The sequence below is a fragment of the Aquila chrysaetos genome, chromosome 5, assembly GCF_900496995.4.
Source record: "Aquila chrysaetos chrysaetos chromosome 5, bAquChr1.4, whole genome shotgun sequence".
Taxonomy (NCBI): Eukaryota; Metazoa; Chordata; class Aves; order Accipitriformes; family Accipitridae; genus Aquila; species Aquila chrysaetos.
The window spans coordinates 16,795,321-16,813,114 of NC_044008.1; the positions used below are offsets into that span (position 1 = coordinate 16,795,321).

The 17,794-nt window shown below is 36.5% G+C and overlaps 1 protein-coding gene across 11 annotated transcripts in view; it reads left to right on the forward strand.

The window, feature by feature from the left end:
* KIF21A (kinesin family member 21A) overlaps positions 1-17,794 on the forward strand; it is a 93,848-nt gene that overhangs the window by 37,758 nt on the left and 38,296 nt on the right. For 7 of the 11 annotated variants that reach the window (XM_030013843.2, XM_030013845.2, XM_030013842.2 and 4 more), the window contains exons 5-12: positions 644-778; positions 3,963-4,130; positions 5,597-5,712; positions 9,278-9,473; positions 10,298-10,487; positions 11,206-11,269; positions 12,062-12,265; positions 15,730-15,768. In XM_030013843.2, the coding sequence (XP_029869703.1) occupies positions 644-778; positions 3,963-4,130; positions 5,597-5,712; positions 9,278-9,473; positions 10,298-10,487; positions 11,206-11,269; positions 12,062-12,265; positions 15,730-15,768 (1,112 nt within the window). The remainder of the gene's footprint in view (positions 1-643; positions 779-3,962; positions 4,131-5,596; positions 5,713-9,277; positions 9,474-10,297; positions 10,488-11,205; positions 11,270-12,061; positions 12,266-15,729; positions 15,769-17,794) is intronic. The other 4 variants (XM_030013846.2, XM_030013853.2, XM_030013848.2 and 1 more) reach the window with 1 other exon arrangement.

Here is a 17,794-nt window from a genome sequence, read left to right on the forward strand (position 1 = left end):
ATGTTTTGATAAGCAGTTAAAAATAGAGGCTATGCTTGCTAACATCTGCATCTTGAACAGTTTAGGTGTAAAATTTAGCTGAAATTTTTATTTTCTTTAGTTTCTGTAGCCTTAAATCTGATGAATGTTTGATATTAAGTGCATATCACTTTCACTTAATGCTAGAAACAGACTTTTGCTAATAATATGGTTCTGCTGGGAGAGAAAGTTTTGGTATGTGTGTAAATCTGATCTCCCAAATCTTATATACGTTATTTTTCCTGTGACAGGAGAGTTTTGCCTGATGACTGATGTGAGGTAAACTGCTGTTCATGTGCACTGCAAATCTGAATACAAATGTTATTGTACTGTATGTTTTTGTACAAAAAGTACAAAAATTGTACATTTTTGCCACAGGTGAATGGAAGGAATATTGCTATGTTACTACAAGGGGACAGTAAAAAGAGGGGTACAAAGATTTAAGTGTGTTCTTTCAGAAACCACAAAAAATACTTTTCTTATTTAAGAATCTTTGTGCTTCTTGGCATATAGGAACTGAAATTGTAGCAAAGAGAAAAAGCTTATTTATATCCAAAACAGCATTATAGGAACACTTTTTATTTAAACTGCAAGCAATGCAATGTACTTCTTGTCTGTTTTCTAGATGATGCAGTGCTTGAAGCTGGGGGCTTTGTCTCGAACCACTGCCAGCACTCAGATGAATGTTCAGAGCTCACGGTCACATGCTATCTTTACTATACACTTATGTCAAACCAGAGTCTGTCCTGCATTTAACACTGTATGTATCTTTGCTGTTATTAAACTTCACTTTAGTAACCATTTTTCAAAATGTGAATGTTTTGGCAGCCACTGCTATTTGAATTGCACTTAGTAAAGATGCTACAATCATCATGCTTGGTGAATTTGTTAAGCATTACAATAATTTGATTTAATCTGTGCATATGTAACCATCCTCTAGCCAGAGGCAACCATAAACTGGAGCCTCTTACATGAACCTGCCCATTCTCCTCTAGCATTTTTTTCAGTATTTCGTTGCAACATACACAAGTAAGAAAGTTAAAATGTAATTTGTCTTTAATTGGGAAAGTGTTTTCAAGTGTCTTAGTAGTTAGTGGGTTTAAGCTTGCAGTCAGCTAAGTGAAAATGCTTGGATATTTCAGATTAAGTGTTGATATCCAACAAGGAGCAAGTAGAAAAGCATTTCATTCTGAGGCTTAGTGGTTTTATTTCAAACAGATATATATTTGGGGTTCAGATGTTTTGTTAAGTCTATGCACTTAACCTGAAATTTGAACTATGAAAACTATGAATGTACACGGACCTGTTCTGTAGATTGTTCACGTGAATGTCCAGTTGTTAGTTGCTGTTGGTGTATCTTGTAAAGAGGAGAGTTCTGAATAAATCCATATTACTGAAAACTACAGTAGCTTCAGGGGGACTTAATTTGATTATTCTAAAGGTATCAAAATTTTTAAATGTTTTGGTGAACTCCTAAGTATCTGGCTAGAGTTTTACACATAGATATCACGTTTTTAAGTATGTGGAACAGTGAATTGGATTTGTAGTGGTTTTTTTGTGTTTTTTTGTTTGGTTTTTTTTTTTTTTTTTTTTTTTTTTTTTTTTAACACTACAAATAATCATTTGCAGGCAAATGAGGGTCAGTCCCTGGTCCTTTGTGGTATGTAGACCTGCTTTATACACCTGTTAAAAACACTTCTTCCTGCTTTTCACACTGAAACTGTGGATCTGGTGGTGTGGGCAGCTGTCTGTCTTCTCACTTGGGAGGGGCTGGCACCATGCTCGGAGCCCAGACAGGGTACCTCGGTCACTGTGTGGTGACACTGTCTGCTGGGAGGTTTCACTGAAAACTGTCCATGTAGCTGGGCAGTGAGAACTCATCTGGGAGCCTCGTTTCCCACAGTCAATCCACCTCCACTGGTGCACTTGCAGTCTTCCCCACCAGCTGAGCTGCCCACAGGACTCTTGCCTGGCTCTGCCTGGTTTTTAACAGAGGCTTGTGTTAGAAGAATAGGTGGCTGCCTTCTGTCTAATGTCAAACTGTGTTTTGTTTCTTCTTTTTTGGGAGATATGAGCAAGATAATTTGACCGTCTAGAGCAGGGCATTGCTAGATTCTTAATCTGTGGAGATGGCACCCTCTTCTTGCCCTGTGGTGTTTAGGCGAGTAGGGGTTAGACCTGATGTTGGCCTCTGAATGCTCCTGGCATATAAATTAATATGAACTGTTATTGGGTGGCCAGGAGAGGTGCAGCTCAAGTTTCTGCAGACAACAGTTTTGGGAGACCTTTGTTACTAGGGCAATGCAGTTTCTCTTCCTTGGATGACAGCGTTGGCTGTGTCCCCTCTGTGTGTGGTCCCCGGTGCCCAGTGTGGGCAGGCAGCCAGGGCTGCAGTGCACAGATGTGCTGCTCCTCATGCTGTGTTCACACCATCCATGCTTCTCAGAAGTTTCTGGATGTACATTTGACTTACTAAATAAGTGAGAGTGAAAGGGTGCATTAATCATTACTGTGAGCGCTGGGAAAGAGTGTGCAGTCCACAGTAGTGTAAATGTCAAAATATCACAAATAGTGATTTCCAGTCTTGTGGAAGTGGCACAAGTCCTGTTCTCTCCTGAAACTGCTACAAAAGGAGATTATTTAAGAAGCATGAAACATTTAACTGCTGTGAGAATGGTTTAGTCTGCAGACACATGCATTACCCCTTGCAGTAGTGAAGGGAGCTGTGGGCTAGCTGACCAAGGGCATGAAGATCATTGCCACAGAATACCTGAGGGTTTGGGTTTTTGTTTGTTTGTTTTTTGTTTTGTTTTTAAGAAAAACTAGAACAATCTATGCTTTCTGTAATAGAAATTCCTAATAAAGCCTGCAGATTGGGCTGTGTGAATATGTTATAAATCCTGTATACACTCAGTGTATGCCTGAAGCTGCCATGACAAGTAGGTAGAAATTGCCCTGCAATGGGTATCTTACCAGGGAGGTCAAGAAGTGAGCAATCTAAAGATTTTTCTCATTCATTGTTGCTTTCCTGACAAGTCTTAACTACACTTAGAATAAAATAAAACTCCACAGTATATGGTACAGCTATACTAATTGACAGCAAAAACTCGGGTTTAATGAAAAAGGATAATTTTGCTGCTGTGCTTTGGGACATGAAGTGGAAAGAGGCTGAGGCTATGGTACCTACCTGTAGTGTAGTGTGTTCCTGGGCAGACTCCCCGCACTGATGGAGGCATGAGTCAAGTGCCAGTCATTACAGCTTACTTGAGTGAGGGGGGGTGGAGAAAGGAACCTCTTCTTTCTCCCTCATTTCCTCTGCTGTCCTTATTTTCTGGTCAAGTCAGAAGTGCTGGTGGAATACTGGCTGCTAGGAAAACTGGCTTAAAAAAATAATTCCTAAAATACAGTTGAAGAATCATGCCACAGGGAAGCTGATGATGGGGATTAGAGAGGTACAAAATCAAAATATCTTTGAGTTATTTGGCAGGTTTATGAGCTAAGGGGGTCTGGTAATTTTGGGGGGTAATAATATAATTAGTTTTTTTTTTTTTTTTTTGAAATAAACTTCCTTCGACAATTGATTTAAGACTTGCGTTCCAGGAGAAGTACAAATCTTTTTGCCCACCTTGCTGAAGACTTGTATGTTTTATTATATGTATCCCACCATTCCTGCAACAAAAAACAATTGTAGCTCATACTTAAAGTAATCGGTATTCACGTGGATCTAGAGCTGGGTCTTCAAGAATGATATGTTAGTACCTGTGATTAAAATGGAGATAGTTTTTTGAGAGATACTGTTGTAGTTGTAAGAGAATGAGTAAATATGGAAGGAATTGGGCATGACAAATAGGTAGTCTTGTAAATAATTGTTGATTAAACTTTGCAGTAGACAAATGTTAATGTGAAAGGTCTTACCAAGTTTTATGGGTTGTTCTTAATTACAGGATAATGCCACCGATAACAGGATAATATCTGAATCTTCTGAGATAAATGAATTTGAAACTCTTACTGCCAAGTTCCATTTTGTTGATCTAGCAGGATCAGAAAGGTTAAAGCGAACAGGAGCTACAGGAGAAAGGGCAAAAGAAGGCATTTCCATCAACTGTGGACTAGTAAGACTATACAACTTGTTTCCATAGGCTGTTGGTACCATCTTCTCTTCCTTTTTGGATCACTTGTTTTTAGTAATCCCTAAAGTAGAAACGCATTGTGTGCAGAATGAGGACTGTAGCATGAGATGTTAACAGTATATATTGATTCTTACTGGGTTCTGGCTTGCTAGTGTTTTCTTGGTTGGACTAGACCCTAACTAGCAAATTACAGTACTTACAACTGTTGTGAAACATAGTTAGTTACTCTAACTTTTAAAATATATTGTAGAGTTCCTTTCACTTTTTTTATTTTTATTTTTTTATTCTGTCAAGACCCAGACAATTGGAGACTATTACAAGCAGTTTGCAAGGAGTACAGGCATGTAAAACATGGACAATTATTAAGCTTAATTAATCAATAAATGCTGGTTCTTTGTTATAATTATGACACATAATGTAAACCAACCCTGTAGTTATTGTGGTTATATTATATGGAAGAGAAAGATAATTCAGTTCAATTTCATCATTGATAAAAGCACATATAAAGCCAACAGAAATTTAGGGGTTTAGGTGACATGGATGTATCCCTAACAAATAGGATACAGAATGCGCGAAGGTGAAAATCAGTGTGATAAAAGTAATATTTTATATGATCACGAAACTTTCATTTACAGTGAATTCCAGGCCTCAGCTTTGAGAAACAGATTGAAAGTGATTTAAACACTTCAAAGCAGTCACAGAATGTGGTGTATACACAGTTCTTCAACTGCTGGATGCAGTAAGACCATTTTCAAGACTAAGAACTGACTGTACAGGGTGCCATCTAGAGGAATGTTCTTTAATTTGGCATATGATTGAAGTACGTGCAGTTGCACATTAAAAATAATTTTACAGCCAAATGTTAGGTTGTTTATAAACATGAATTAGACCCTTTTAGCAACAAAAGAGGATAGCTATGGACTACGTAATTTCAAGCCTTAAATGCTTAAATACTCATCATACATTCTTTATTTCATATCTGTAGAGGTAATAAATTCTGGGTTTTTTTAATATTAATGCCCCATATTTTATTCTAAATCTAGCATAAAGCACACTGATAAAATTATTTTTAAAAGGAATATAGCTACTGCTAGAAATAGAGATCACCTTTAATAATCATAGAAAGTAAATGTTTGTTACATGAAGTAGTTCTAACTTTAGTTTGCGACTGTCATGAGACACCAATAGACAATGCACGCAAATTGTGTTAAGCATTTAGCACTTGCAGATACCAGACTGCAAGTCATCTGCTTCACTGTTGATAGCACAAAAGTTTATAGATGTCTACTGTAAAATGTAAAAATCCTCAGAAATATTTTTTTATCTTAACTTTCATGAGTATATTCATTTTTTTACAATATTCAGACCCCAGTTTATAGCTGGTTTTAAAGTAAAACTACTCAAGAACTGATTTTAACTTGTGCATTACATGATTTGGTGTTTTATAGCTGGCACTTGGTAATGTAATAAGTGCACTGGGAGATAAAAGTAAGAAGGCAACTCACGTACCATACAGAGATTCAAAGCTTACAAGGCTACTTCAAGACTCTCTTGGGGGAAACAGGTATGAAAACTAGAACATTTTCTGTATTTCATTGTGAATGAGCATGAATGAGTACATAATCTTCAGAAAGTAAAATAAACCTTAAACAATGGATAAAAATAGCCACTCTTTTTGTTGGAGGGAGGTTCCAAAGTTAAATTACTGTCATGATAGAAAACACTGGCAATGCAGGGAAAAGATTTTAAAGAGCATTTTTGCATTGTTGTTTTCAGTGCTAGCGTAACTTTACTAGACATGAGACTTCAAGTACTTAGAAGTTACCATTTCCAGGACAAGTCCTTTCCACGAAGACATCTTTAGATTGTAGATAGCATAAATGGTAAACTTTGTTATTGTGTTATAGCCTTATTAACTACAGCATAGTTTAAAGCTGTGATGAATTTTGCCTTCAGAGGTTTTTTTTGTTACTTTTTTTTTTTAAATGGCACTTAATTGTTGGCTCTGAGTGCCACGCACAGGAGATTGGAGTCAGCTTACCACAGGCACTGCCATCTTTTTGTAAAGGTTGTATACCTCAGGGTATAGTGCATCTGTCCAGTTACCTGGTGTTGGATTACAGCCTAATAAAAACAAACTAGTGTATCACCAGAACTGTTTGTATGAACCTGTTCTGTATACCTACGGCACATACAAGGAAGAGAGGCTTTGGCCCCTGGAAGCTTTGTCTAAGCAAGCATTAACAAATTTATTAAAATAAAACAAATTTTGTATTTGTAACATTATCATGTACAAATACAAAAGGGAGCATAGTTGGATGTGTTTTAGCAAGGTAGTACTCTTATTGCTCTACGTAATCCAGTATGGCTGACTACTATTTTTAGGAGGGCAGGAAGCTTTCTGGGCATTTCACAAAAGAATAGGGAGAAGTGGAAGACAACTCTTAAGTCATTGCTCTGCTTTTCAGAGAGATAACTTTAGTAAGACCTTGCAGCACTGCAGTGTAAGGAAAAGCAAAGAGCTGGACAAAACAAGTAAAATAAAGGCTAGAATTTTCAGAAGTGCTTAAGGGAGGAAGAAACTCAGGAATTATGAAAAAATCAGCAGAAATTAAGAGCGTAGCTCTTCTAAGCTCTTTCTGGAAATAACTACAAATAGCATGTCTTGACTAAATTTTATATCAAATACACTAGCTAATGAACATTTTTTCAAACCACTTCTAAAATTGCACTTTTGTTGAAATTTTCACTCCAAAATGTTTTCCTATTTTACAGCTTCACTGCTCCCCCTCCTGTTCTTCAAGGAGAAATCGCATAGTATAGTGTACAATGGACAAATAGCAAATGCTGTCCCAGAGCATTTTCAAGGATATTCAGATATATTTTTTTCTGTCTGTTTCTGACTGATGTTAAATTTGTGGACACCCATCACCACCTATTTTTGTTTATGTGATATACCTGCTGAGACATGTCAAATTAGCAGTTTGCTGTTAAGGAAGAGTTATACATATTAACACAATTTGAATAATTTCTTATCTATGCTTTGGCAACCAAAAAGTGTGGGAAAGCTGAATTTTAATAAATATGGAGTTTTTCTTCTGGGAAATCAGATTATTAGATTTCTGTTAGCCTGTTCCGTAGCCTTCCAAATTCCACCCTCAGTATTACAGTCCATATTATTGTTTCTTTTTTGCAAATACTTAAAAAAGATTTACTAGTAGTGATTCAGGTTAGATTGCAGTGAGTCCTGAGTTAACAATGATGAAAGCATTGTGTCACTGTACCATTCTCACCATAATCCTGATTTTAAATATAATGCTGTAACAGTTCTGAAGCAGCATTTAAATATTAATATTTCATGAATTATTCGAGTAAGAATATGGAGTATGGGTGTCTTTGGAAAGGACTTTTATAAAATATAATATGAAAAATAAGAACTTTTGTAACTTCTGGGGCAGGGGGAGCAGTTTAAAGAAGTGGTAAAATAAAGGGAGTAGAACAGTTTTTTTTAAAAAAATAGTTCATTATACAATTCAGATAGGAAAGTGGACTTCAAGTTGTTCAGTTTTCAAGACAGACACCTAGCAGAACCAGTCCTCTGAGGTTTAGAAAAGTAATCACATTCTCAACTGAGAGCACAAGTAGTCCTGATGTCAGAATTAAAAATTTGTTCTTAATCTCACATAGCCTCATCTCGAGGACTAAGCTCAGTTTGGAGAACTGACACAAAGGTACACAGGAGGTCTCAGAACCTGCTGAAACTGATTCTTTCTTGTATCCTCAGGCTAGTTACCCTTTCCAGTTTAGTTTCTCGGTGTGTATGGTGAAGGTAATCGTTTGCTTCACAATGGTTGCAGGGATTAATTTGTTTGTCTCAGTCTGAAATTATAGAAAGTGAAGATCAGAATCCAGCCTGCCTAATGCAGATATTGCTCATTGCCCTGGAGACAGTGCACTCTTCCTAACGCAACCACCTAAGCTTTAACATACAACAGAGAGGCAAATTCCTCTAAAGCCTGGAGGGGAGTACTGAGTCCATCAAATGTAGGTGTTTTCCTCTGTCTCTTGAGAATTTAGGCCATGTAGGCATCTTCAGAGTATGATCTACAGCTGGAACTCTGGTTCTGACCCCTCTAGGCTGTTCCCATCTGATGTGAAATGAGTGTACTCCAGGGAGGGAGGGAAGAGACCCCCATTCCTCCATCTGCCTGTTGAATGATGAAAGCACTTGATTGGAATGAAAATTTTTTGGCCGTTTTCTGCTTTTGTCCCACTGGTTCTTTGCCGTTTTCTGCTTTTGTCCCACTGGTTCTGTCTGCTCTGTCTGCTCAGTCTTTCATTTCGAGCAGGGAGTATGTTCTCACCCTGCATGTCCCATGATGGGATGGCTAGAGGGTGTTGTAGGAAGATGGTTGTTCATAGCCGTCTTGGGCCTAGAGCTCAGGTTCTGCTTTTTGTGGAAGTGCTCTAAGCAGTGGTGTTATGAAACATGGAATAAATACAATTATAGCCAGATGTACTAAGGGTAAGTACTAGCTTTTGTGCTTCTGTTGGAGAACAGGAGATAATTTGCAGTGGAGAATTCAGGCAGTTTGGATCTCGGTAGAACCCAAGGTAGATAATGGGTACCTTAGGGAACGGTAGATAATAGGTACCTTAGGGAGTTGTGTGCATGCATGGACACCTCAGATGAGCATTCAGGCAACTTTCAGATTAAGTAGGTACGCACCTCAGGAATGAGAGTAGGCAGTCCTGACAACTGTGTGATCCAAATCGCTGTCTAGGACTTTAGGTTGATCTCAAGTTCCTAAGTCTCAGTTTGTGTATGATTAAGCAAACTGAATTTGGTTGAAAAACATTTATAGGAACACCAATTAATTGCTTTTATAATTTTACATGCAGAACAATTAATGATCTAGCATCTCCTATGCTATGCTAGGGAGATACAAGATGTAACAGTGCTGAACTTTGTGGTTGATAGTCTTCTACTGTGAGTTAGATCGAGGAATATTTTCACAAATGTTCTGAAGTCACTATTCTTGTTTCACCTTCTATCTGAAGACCTGTTAGCTTCTCTCTGCTCTTTTTGTTTTTGGTATGTAACACTGACCTATGTTTCTAACTTCCAGTCAAACGCTTATGATAGCATGCGTGAGCCCTTCAGATCGAGATTTCATGGAAACTTTGAACACATTAAAGTATGCCAATCGGGCCCGGAACATCAAGAACAAGGTGATGGTTAATCAGGATAGGGCGAGTCAACAAATAAATGCTTTGCGCAGTGAGATTACACGGCTACAAATGGAACTCATGGAATACAAAACAGTAAGTTTATCCTCTTAGGATTTCTTCTGCTTTAAAATGCTTATAGTTCTATAGCTTTTTTTTCTGTTGGCTACTTCCACTTCATACACTAAAAAGATTTGAACAGCAACCCTAACTGAAACAACAATTCTAATCCCAGTGATTACTAGATGTTTTTAGAAAACTTAGATTGCATCTGCAGAGAAAAGATACATCAATGAATGCCAATGATGTCAACAGATGCTGCATTGTTTGCTATTTGAAAGGCAAAAATTGACCTTGTCATGCTCAGCAATGAGGAATAGTCACTTCTAAAGTAAAAATTACCACAGTTTAGATTGGCACGTAAATGAATGTGTACAGTTACTGTGTATTGCTTTTAAAAACTTACTAGACAGGTAAAACAATTTGTGTTTAAAAAATACGTTTTAAATTATATAAGGCAGATACTAATACTACACGATGACCATTTCTTCCTGAAATTTAAAACGGATAATGTTTTCAGCAATAAATGTGGTTACCAGTGTTGTCCTCCTTTGTTATCCTTGAGACGGTATCCTGATTTCATAAAGACTTGTCTTCTCATTTCTTAACGTCTTCAAGAACTTGTACTTCAGACTAAGATGGAATTACAAAGGACCCAAATGCTAAGGTGTGGGCCACTCATCAATGTTTTGAAAACTATCTATTTATCGATTGTTTTAAACTTTTCGATAGAAGATTATCTTTTGCTATGAGTGTCTATTTCAAATTTCAAGTAATCTGTGGATTTCCTTTGCCAAGTTAAAAATTTTTCATGTGTAGGTCAGCCTTTACTAGTAATAAAATATATTTACTTTCTTAAGGGTAAAAGGATTATAGATGAAGAAGGTGTTGAAAGCATTAATGACATGTTTCATGAAAATGCAATGCTTCAAACAGAAAACAACAATCTGCGTGTTAGAATTAAAGCAATGCAAGAGACTATTGATGCACTGAGAGCAAGAATAACGCAACTTATGAGTGATCAGGCCAACCAAGTGCTAGCCAGAGCAGGTATGCTGTGGGTGCGTTGTGTGTAAACTGGTTCATAAGTTCATAAACTTAAATCAGTTATGTTCTTGCTTCATGGATCCTTTGGAATGAAGTGATGCCTTTGTAACAATAATGTAGGACCTGCTTTGGCAGGGATAGGCCCCCATCTGATTCTTTCCTCTGTTTCTGGACACTTCTGTTGTTAGAAATAGTTTGGTACCCTGATTTGACCATTCATTTAGGACTACGAGCAACATAAAATGTGAAATAATACCTTTGGATAGGAATTACTTGTATGCTTAGCTATACATGGACTTAAATATTTTGCTTTGGATGAGGACCTGGACACAGATGGGTGAATGTTGGCTTGCTTTTCACCTCATAGAATAATCAACCAATTCACTTACCATGACTGCATTGTTCTTTTTGTGCACTGTTTGTCAGGTTACATTTGATTTATGGTACATGCATTGTTAGAAGGTGCTAATATGGAAAACAAATAAAATAGAAAAAGTCACTTGACATAATTCTGATCATATGACACAGAGGAACCTAACACTTAATGCAGCTTAAGGAGGAAATATATTTTACAAACCAGATAAGATCTAAACATGTAGCCCATATGATTTTGTCTCTTTGCTGGTACCTTGTACCTAGTAGCTGTATTCAGATATTTATACTGTTACCATCCTTTCTTAATCTTTCTCTTTCCCCCACCCCCTCTTTCTGTCCTTCAAAGGAGAAGGAAATGAAGAAATTAGTAACATGATTCATAATTATATCAAGGAAATTGAAGATCTCAGGTATTTGCATAATATGTTGTTGAACAATTTTTATTTAAAAAAAAAAAGAAAATACTGGAAGTGTTAGCAAGTAAATACTTCAGCTGTTTTCCTATATGGGGATTACTTCAGGACAGTGGTCCTTCAGCTTCTACAACCATCTGGTGTTGCTCTTAGCCACAAAAAATTAAAATGTTAAAGATGAAGCTGACAACAGAGATGAAAGTAAGATGTTGCCTAAATAATGATGATAACTTGATATTGTTGCACAAAGGACAGCAAAACTTAGAACAGTTGTTTTATAAATGCATCACATTCTGTATAAATTATAGTACTGAGAAATTACTTGTTATGATTTAGTGTTTAAAAAAACCATCTGCTTTCTCTTTAAATTAAAGTATTAATTTTTTTTTTTTTTGCATGATACACCTCCAAGAAATAGAGAAATAAAAATATCTAAAATATTTATCTGGCCTATTCCCAGTTAGTGTTAGAGATCTTGTGTAGCTTTCATGTAATATGTATATACACACAACATATGCAGATATATATCTGTACATATATCTGTGTGTATATTTATACAGACATTTATATGTTTCTGTCTAGGGTATAAATTATATGCACAACATACATGAAGGTTGTGTTATATGGTCTCATCAAGGGATTTACTACATTTGTATTTTGTGAGACTTTACCTTGGTTTGTAGTTTCTTTTTAAACTGAAGGTAATGCATTGCAGTTATAGATGCTAAAGAGTACACATCTCGTGCATTAGCAATACTTGTGATTCATGCTCTAAATTTTTTTTTTAAGAGCAAAATTATTAGAAAGTGAAGCAGTGAATGAAAATCTTCGACGCAACTTGTCAAGAGCTTCAGCAAGATCTACGTACTTTGGTGGACCATCAGCATTTTCTGCTTCTATGCTTTCTTCAGAGAAAGAGACAATGGAAATTCTAGATATAGCCAAGAAAGATCTAGAAAAGCTGAAAAAAAAAGAAAGGAAAAAGAAAAAGAGGTGGTGTATGAATTATAATGCTATTTGTTTTCTCTTTATTAGTAAAGAAGTGTATTTTTTTAACCACTGAGACTTTAAAATTAATTCATTGTTGCTGTGTGGGTTTGGATCCTGAACTGCTGTCCCTTCAAACCCTTTTACACATTGAAGTTATAGATGTTTTTCTTCTGCATCTTTTCTTCCAGTGAAGTATGCAGTATTTGTACAATGAATGTCTCTGTTGTAATGAATTTTTCTATATAATTATGCACAATGGTAAAAGCACAGGTGTTTTCCATAAATTTTGATGTTTTTTAAAAAAATTTTTTTAAATGCTTTGAAATTCAACAGAAGTTTGCAAAACCAAAAATTATAAACTTTTTTCTATTGTACGTCAAAACTGAAACAGCTTTCTGAAGAAAAGATATTCTGAATAGCTGGGAATTCTTTGGTAGCTCTTGGAATGGCTTCTTTTGCTTTATCTTCTGCTTTTATAAATGTTTTTAATTTGAGGTTTCCTAATTCTCTGCAACATCATGCTTTGCTGTTTTTTGCTGTCCGACTTCTCATCTACTAAAATGCTCATAGACATTGATAAAAATGCCTGTTCAGACAGCAGTTAGTACAGCAAGGATCTGTTTGTGTACTCTGAAACTTTGATTCCGTTAGAGAGATTTTTCCCTTTTCCTTGAAATTTTCCACACTTCTAATCTATTACTCTTTCTACTAATGGCCCTTCAGATGACTTCTACAAGTTAAGAGTAAAACCAAAACAGTATAAGCCTGAAATATAGTTGGAAGTCTAAAGTAGACTTGAGTTAGTGATATCTGCAATTTGAGGTCCAATATCTAAATCCATTCACCAAGTCAATGTCTGATACTTGTGGAGAACACTCATTTTAATAACAACTGGGTTCTTCCTTTGCATATCATTTTTAAGGAAACTCTTATACATTTATGGAGATTTTGATAAATTTTGTGTCTCATGTTTATAGGAACTTGAGGGGAGGGTGGAAGTGTTAAATGAAATCAGCAGAATGTTCTGGCCTCTCTTCAGCCAAACGCTTCAAATCTCTCTGTTCTTGCATTTACAGTTAAAGAACATATTGATTTTGTATGTTTTGATACCTTTTAAAATCAAGCATGCATTTAGATACGTGTTTAGATAGAGCCCCAATTGTTAGTTTGAGGCCTGAGTATTAGGTAGCAGACAGGATTGTGACCAGAAAACAGATAAAGGTTGCTAGATATATTGAGTAATATCTGTTGTTGTAAGAGATGATGACTTTAAAAAAACGTTTGCAAGTTTTACCCTACATACAGTAGTAAGTAAAACAGATGGTTGTTCTTTTTGGGTTGTTTTTTTTCTGAAAGAAGCTTCTGCATCCAGTCACAATTGTTCACACCAGGACAATAATCTTGTGAATGGCCAAGTCTGGTCTGATCCAGAATTAGGGAATACTTACTCTAAACTAATTTGAGATCAGTTTTCTATTCTAGCATTATAGAATTAGAGAACCATAGAAAAATTTAAGTTGGAAGAGACCTCTTGATGGTCCAGCCTCTATGTTAAAGCAGGTCTTCCATTCTATAGAATGGGATCATACTCTTCAAAGTGCTAGTAAGGTTTGAATCTGTTTACTGGCCCATCTGCAGACTGCTTTGCAATAAATATTTATAAATTTCTGAAGTGCATATGTTAGGAGAGAAATTCCTTAGAAGCTAAGAAATGTTAGAATTTGAGGGATTGTGCATATAGCCTGTCATACTTGTTACCTGTGGAGTGCTTCTATCTAATTAATTAATGAAATGCAAAGTCTGTGTTCAGGATATATTGCTGTGGATTTTTATTCTACTGAAATTTCAGGAATTGGCAATGGGTATGCTAATGTATTGCAAAGGGACAACATACCCTGCAGTTTGGAAGAAATTCTTTGCTCTACTTCTGTGTTCTACAGGCATTTAACTGTTCTACAGTTCTACAGCTGCTTTTACTGTACTATTTCTTTTTAGGGTTGCTGTTCTTTTAAAGTTGTCTAACTATCATTTTCCTGCTAAAATGGGATTGGTAAGCCTAGTTACTAGTTCTGCCCCATCTGCTACCTTTCTTGACCTGTTTGTTTCCTGGTTATGGGTCAGTATGATGAAAGGTGCATAATTTTAAATATATGCCACTTATCTAAATTGTTGTGAGCTAGCCTGAAGATCTAAGAGCCAGTTTCTGAATGAGCAGCAGGTATGTACTGCTATATATCTGTAGCCTTTAATAAGCATCTGTCATAAAGTTTATTGGAAACAGTTTACATGGCAGTAATGTTTTGGCTACTGAGATACTGACATGCTTGATTGGAGTGTCCCACAGTGTGACCTACTCACCGGAAGCCCCAGAGCAAACCTCCTACGTCCCTTTCAATCATTAGTGAGCCTTACATACCTGGTAACCTTTATTGACTGTTGTCTTTTGACTTCCCTAACCTTTATTAAACTAAATTAGTGATAAAATTACATGGGATTTAGCTGTTAGCTCCTAGCTGATACTGAAGGAAGATGGCAGGCAGCATGAGGTGAAAAGGCAGCAAAAGCTGTTGCTCAAAACTTGCTCATAATGGGAACATGAGGAATTTCAGTAGTTGAAATTTAAGCTATCTCTACATATACATAAGTCATGCAGACATTTCTCTACTGATACATCTACATTTGTTCAAGAGGAAAAAGTACAAGTAAAAATACTAACACTTTGTCCATCTCATTGCTTCTGATGCATATTTTTTTGTTAATTTATTAAAAAATAACAAGCAATCATTGGCATGTACTTTTTGAATCCCAGGAAAATAAACTGTGGGTTTCTGCTTTTTATTTTAAAACAAACAACAAAACCACAAACCAAAAAATACATGCAATTTGAAGATTTTTAAGAATTATATTCAGAATATATGATTTAGAATATTAGTACTAAAATTTTTTCATCACTATTTTATATTACAGTATGTTATCAGCATATATAAAACTAGTGCATTGGGTTCTTTCCTGATATATTCTTGAGGATATATAACTTTGGTTCAATGGCAGTACTTCTTGCAATTTTTGGTATTTTACCTGCCAATTTTAAGTGGCAAAAGAGGAGAAAGCTTTTTCTAGAACTAAGAGATTTTTTTGAATCCATATTAGAAATAATTCTCAAAGTGAAATATATTGTCTATATCTAAAACTTCTTCCTCAGTGTAACTTAAATTTACAATTGTTGACAGTGACAGTTTAGTTAACCTACAAATGCTGCTTCTTTGTTTTCTATTTACTTTCCAACTGTGCAAAATGTATTGCCTTTTTACTACTTGTTGTCTCTTGATGGTATCTTTTAAAATTTCATTTTAAACTCCACAAGCTCATATATCATTTTTTTTACCTTCTTATCACTTTTGCTTTTCACTGTCTGGTTTGTCCTTCATTGGCTTGGCCTTCCAATACTGTACCTCGTGCTTTTGAAGGCTACAGAAACTTGAGGAAAGCAGTCAAGAAGAAAGAAGGTTGGAATATTTCCCAGGTTTTTAATTACCTGTCATTTCAATTAACTGGTTGTCATACATGAAAACAAGTTGGGCAGATTCATAGGTACTTCAAGAGTAGTTCATTTGGCTTTTCAATATTCTTTCCTGTGTTTTGACTTTCAACAAGTGTTTTAACCGGAAGAAACCTCTGTTGTGGAATTGAGGTTGACTCAGATTGCAGTGTTGAGCAAGTGTTTGTGGGGAGGTGGTGACTATGGGAGTTGCTGCAGAATTAAGTAGACTTCTTTCTTGCATGGCCTGTATGGAATGAAAGTCAGAAGGAAGGTGCAATAGCTCATATGGTATGAAATGTATAGCAGGCAGTATACGACAATAATAATTTTGGCATGTGAGATCAAGAAGGTCTTGGACCTTCACACCTCAGTTAAGTCTGCTGCTTTTATTTTTGAAGGCATGTGACTGAAGCCTTGACCATTCTTTCTGTTCAGTTTCAGCCAAAGCAGTAGATAAAGTAGCTGGTCATAGAGAGCAGTTAAGTTGAGGCCTTAAAGAGAGAAATACACTGTCATTAAAAATGAAAGTAAAAGAGCTTTTATTTTTCAGCTGTCTACTTGGATCCACCCCCCCCCCCCCCCCCCCCCCCCCCCCCCCAGCCCCGAATTCATGCAGATGATGTGAATCCACAGATCAGAAGCACTCAAATTAAGCAGTACAGTTTTGTCTGGCAGAGCTGCTCCCTTTCCTTCCTCCTGTCTCTCCCCTTTATCAGGCAGAAGACAAATTTTCTGTAGTGGTTGGCTCTGTACTGTGTGCAGGTGGAAGGGAAACTGGGGATTTGCCTCAATCTGCATGAAGATTGCAGCTAAGATCTGTTATCATTTAGGCTTACTAACCAACATACAACAGAACATGTGAGCTGAGTGAGATGAGAACCTGTGGAAATGAGATTGCGTGGCTCAGTGTTCCCTGTTCTGGCGTTTTTTGTTTTTTTTTTTTTTCTGTACAAATCTGGTTAGGTTTTTTACTTCCAGCCTCCCTGGCTGCTGTGTAGATTGAGACGGTCCAAGCAAAAGCTTTCTGCCTTGCGCATGATCAGCTGTAGCTGGATTCAGTTTCACTGGTGATGAGTGGGGCAGAAGGAACCAGTTAGCACTGAACAGGTTAAAAAATAGTACAAGAAAAAATTGAGTGTGCACAGAAGTACTGTGTTACTTAACTGGCACTCTTAAAGGTGGCTTTAGGTATCACTTGCCAAATTAGTGTCTCAAATCTACTGAATGTTTCTTGTCACTGCACTGAGTATTGGATTTGTCCAAGAGTTAGACCTTGAATCTCGGCTCCTTTTGGTGTCAGTGGAGGAAGATGTGCATTTCTAGTTACCCTGCCTGATCAGTGACAGCACATAATTTGCCAAACTTCTGTGCAGCTGAAGTTAGGTGAGGTGGATTCCACATTATGCAATCCTAACCACATCTTTTTGTTATTACCCCCTATGGTGTCTAGCCCTGTTCTATCACGATTTCCCATCTGTTGGGGATGGTTTGGGTTTTGCACATGTAGTGCTAGAAGGACTGACATTTGGTCCATGACAACTTGCAGACTGCCACTGATTTTTGAATTTTACATTTGCATGTGATGCCTCAAATGTGCACTTAAAAATGTTAAAACTTGTCCTAATGGCTAATACACCAAACCTTTAAAACAAAATCAAAAAAACCCTGCTGTAATTTGTGTAAGCCATCACTACAGTTCAGGTTGCCAAAAGAGGAAAGAATATAGAGATACTTGACTTTTAAATAAGTTTTGAGCCATAGTCTGAAAAACAATAGCGTGGAAATATACTAAAATGTAATCTTAATAGTTGGGAAAAGTTTCTTTTTGAGACGGACAGTCCTATTGCAAAAATTCAGTATTTCTCGACTCTTCTTGTTGTATCAATGCCTATTTTGAGCATTCCCTTGATGTCAAAGTAGATAACTGATCAAAAGAGTATGATAAATTAGGATATTGTTTAAGGCTTATACATAAATTTTCAGATGATTAT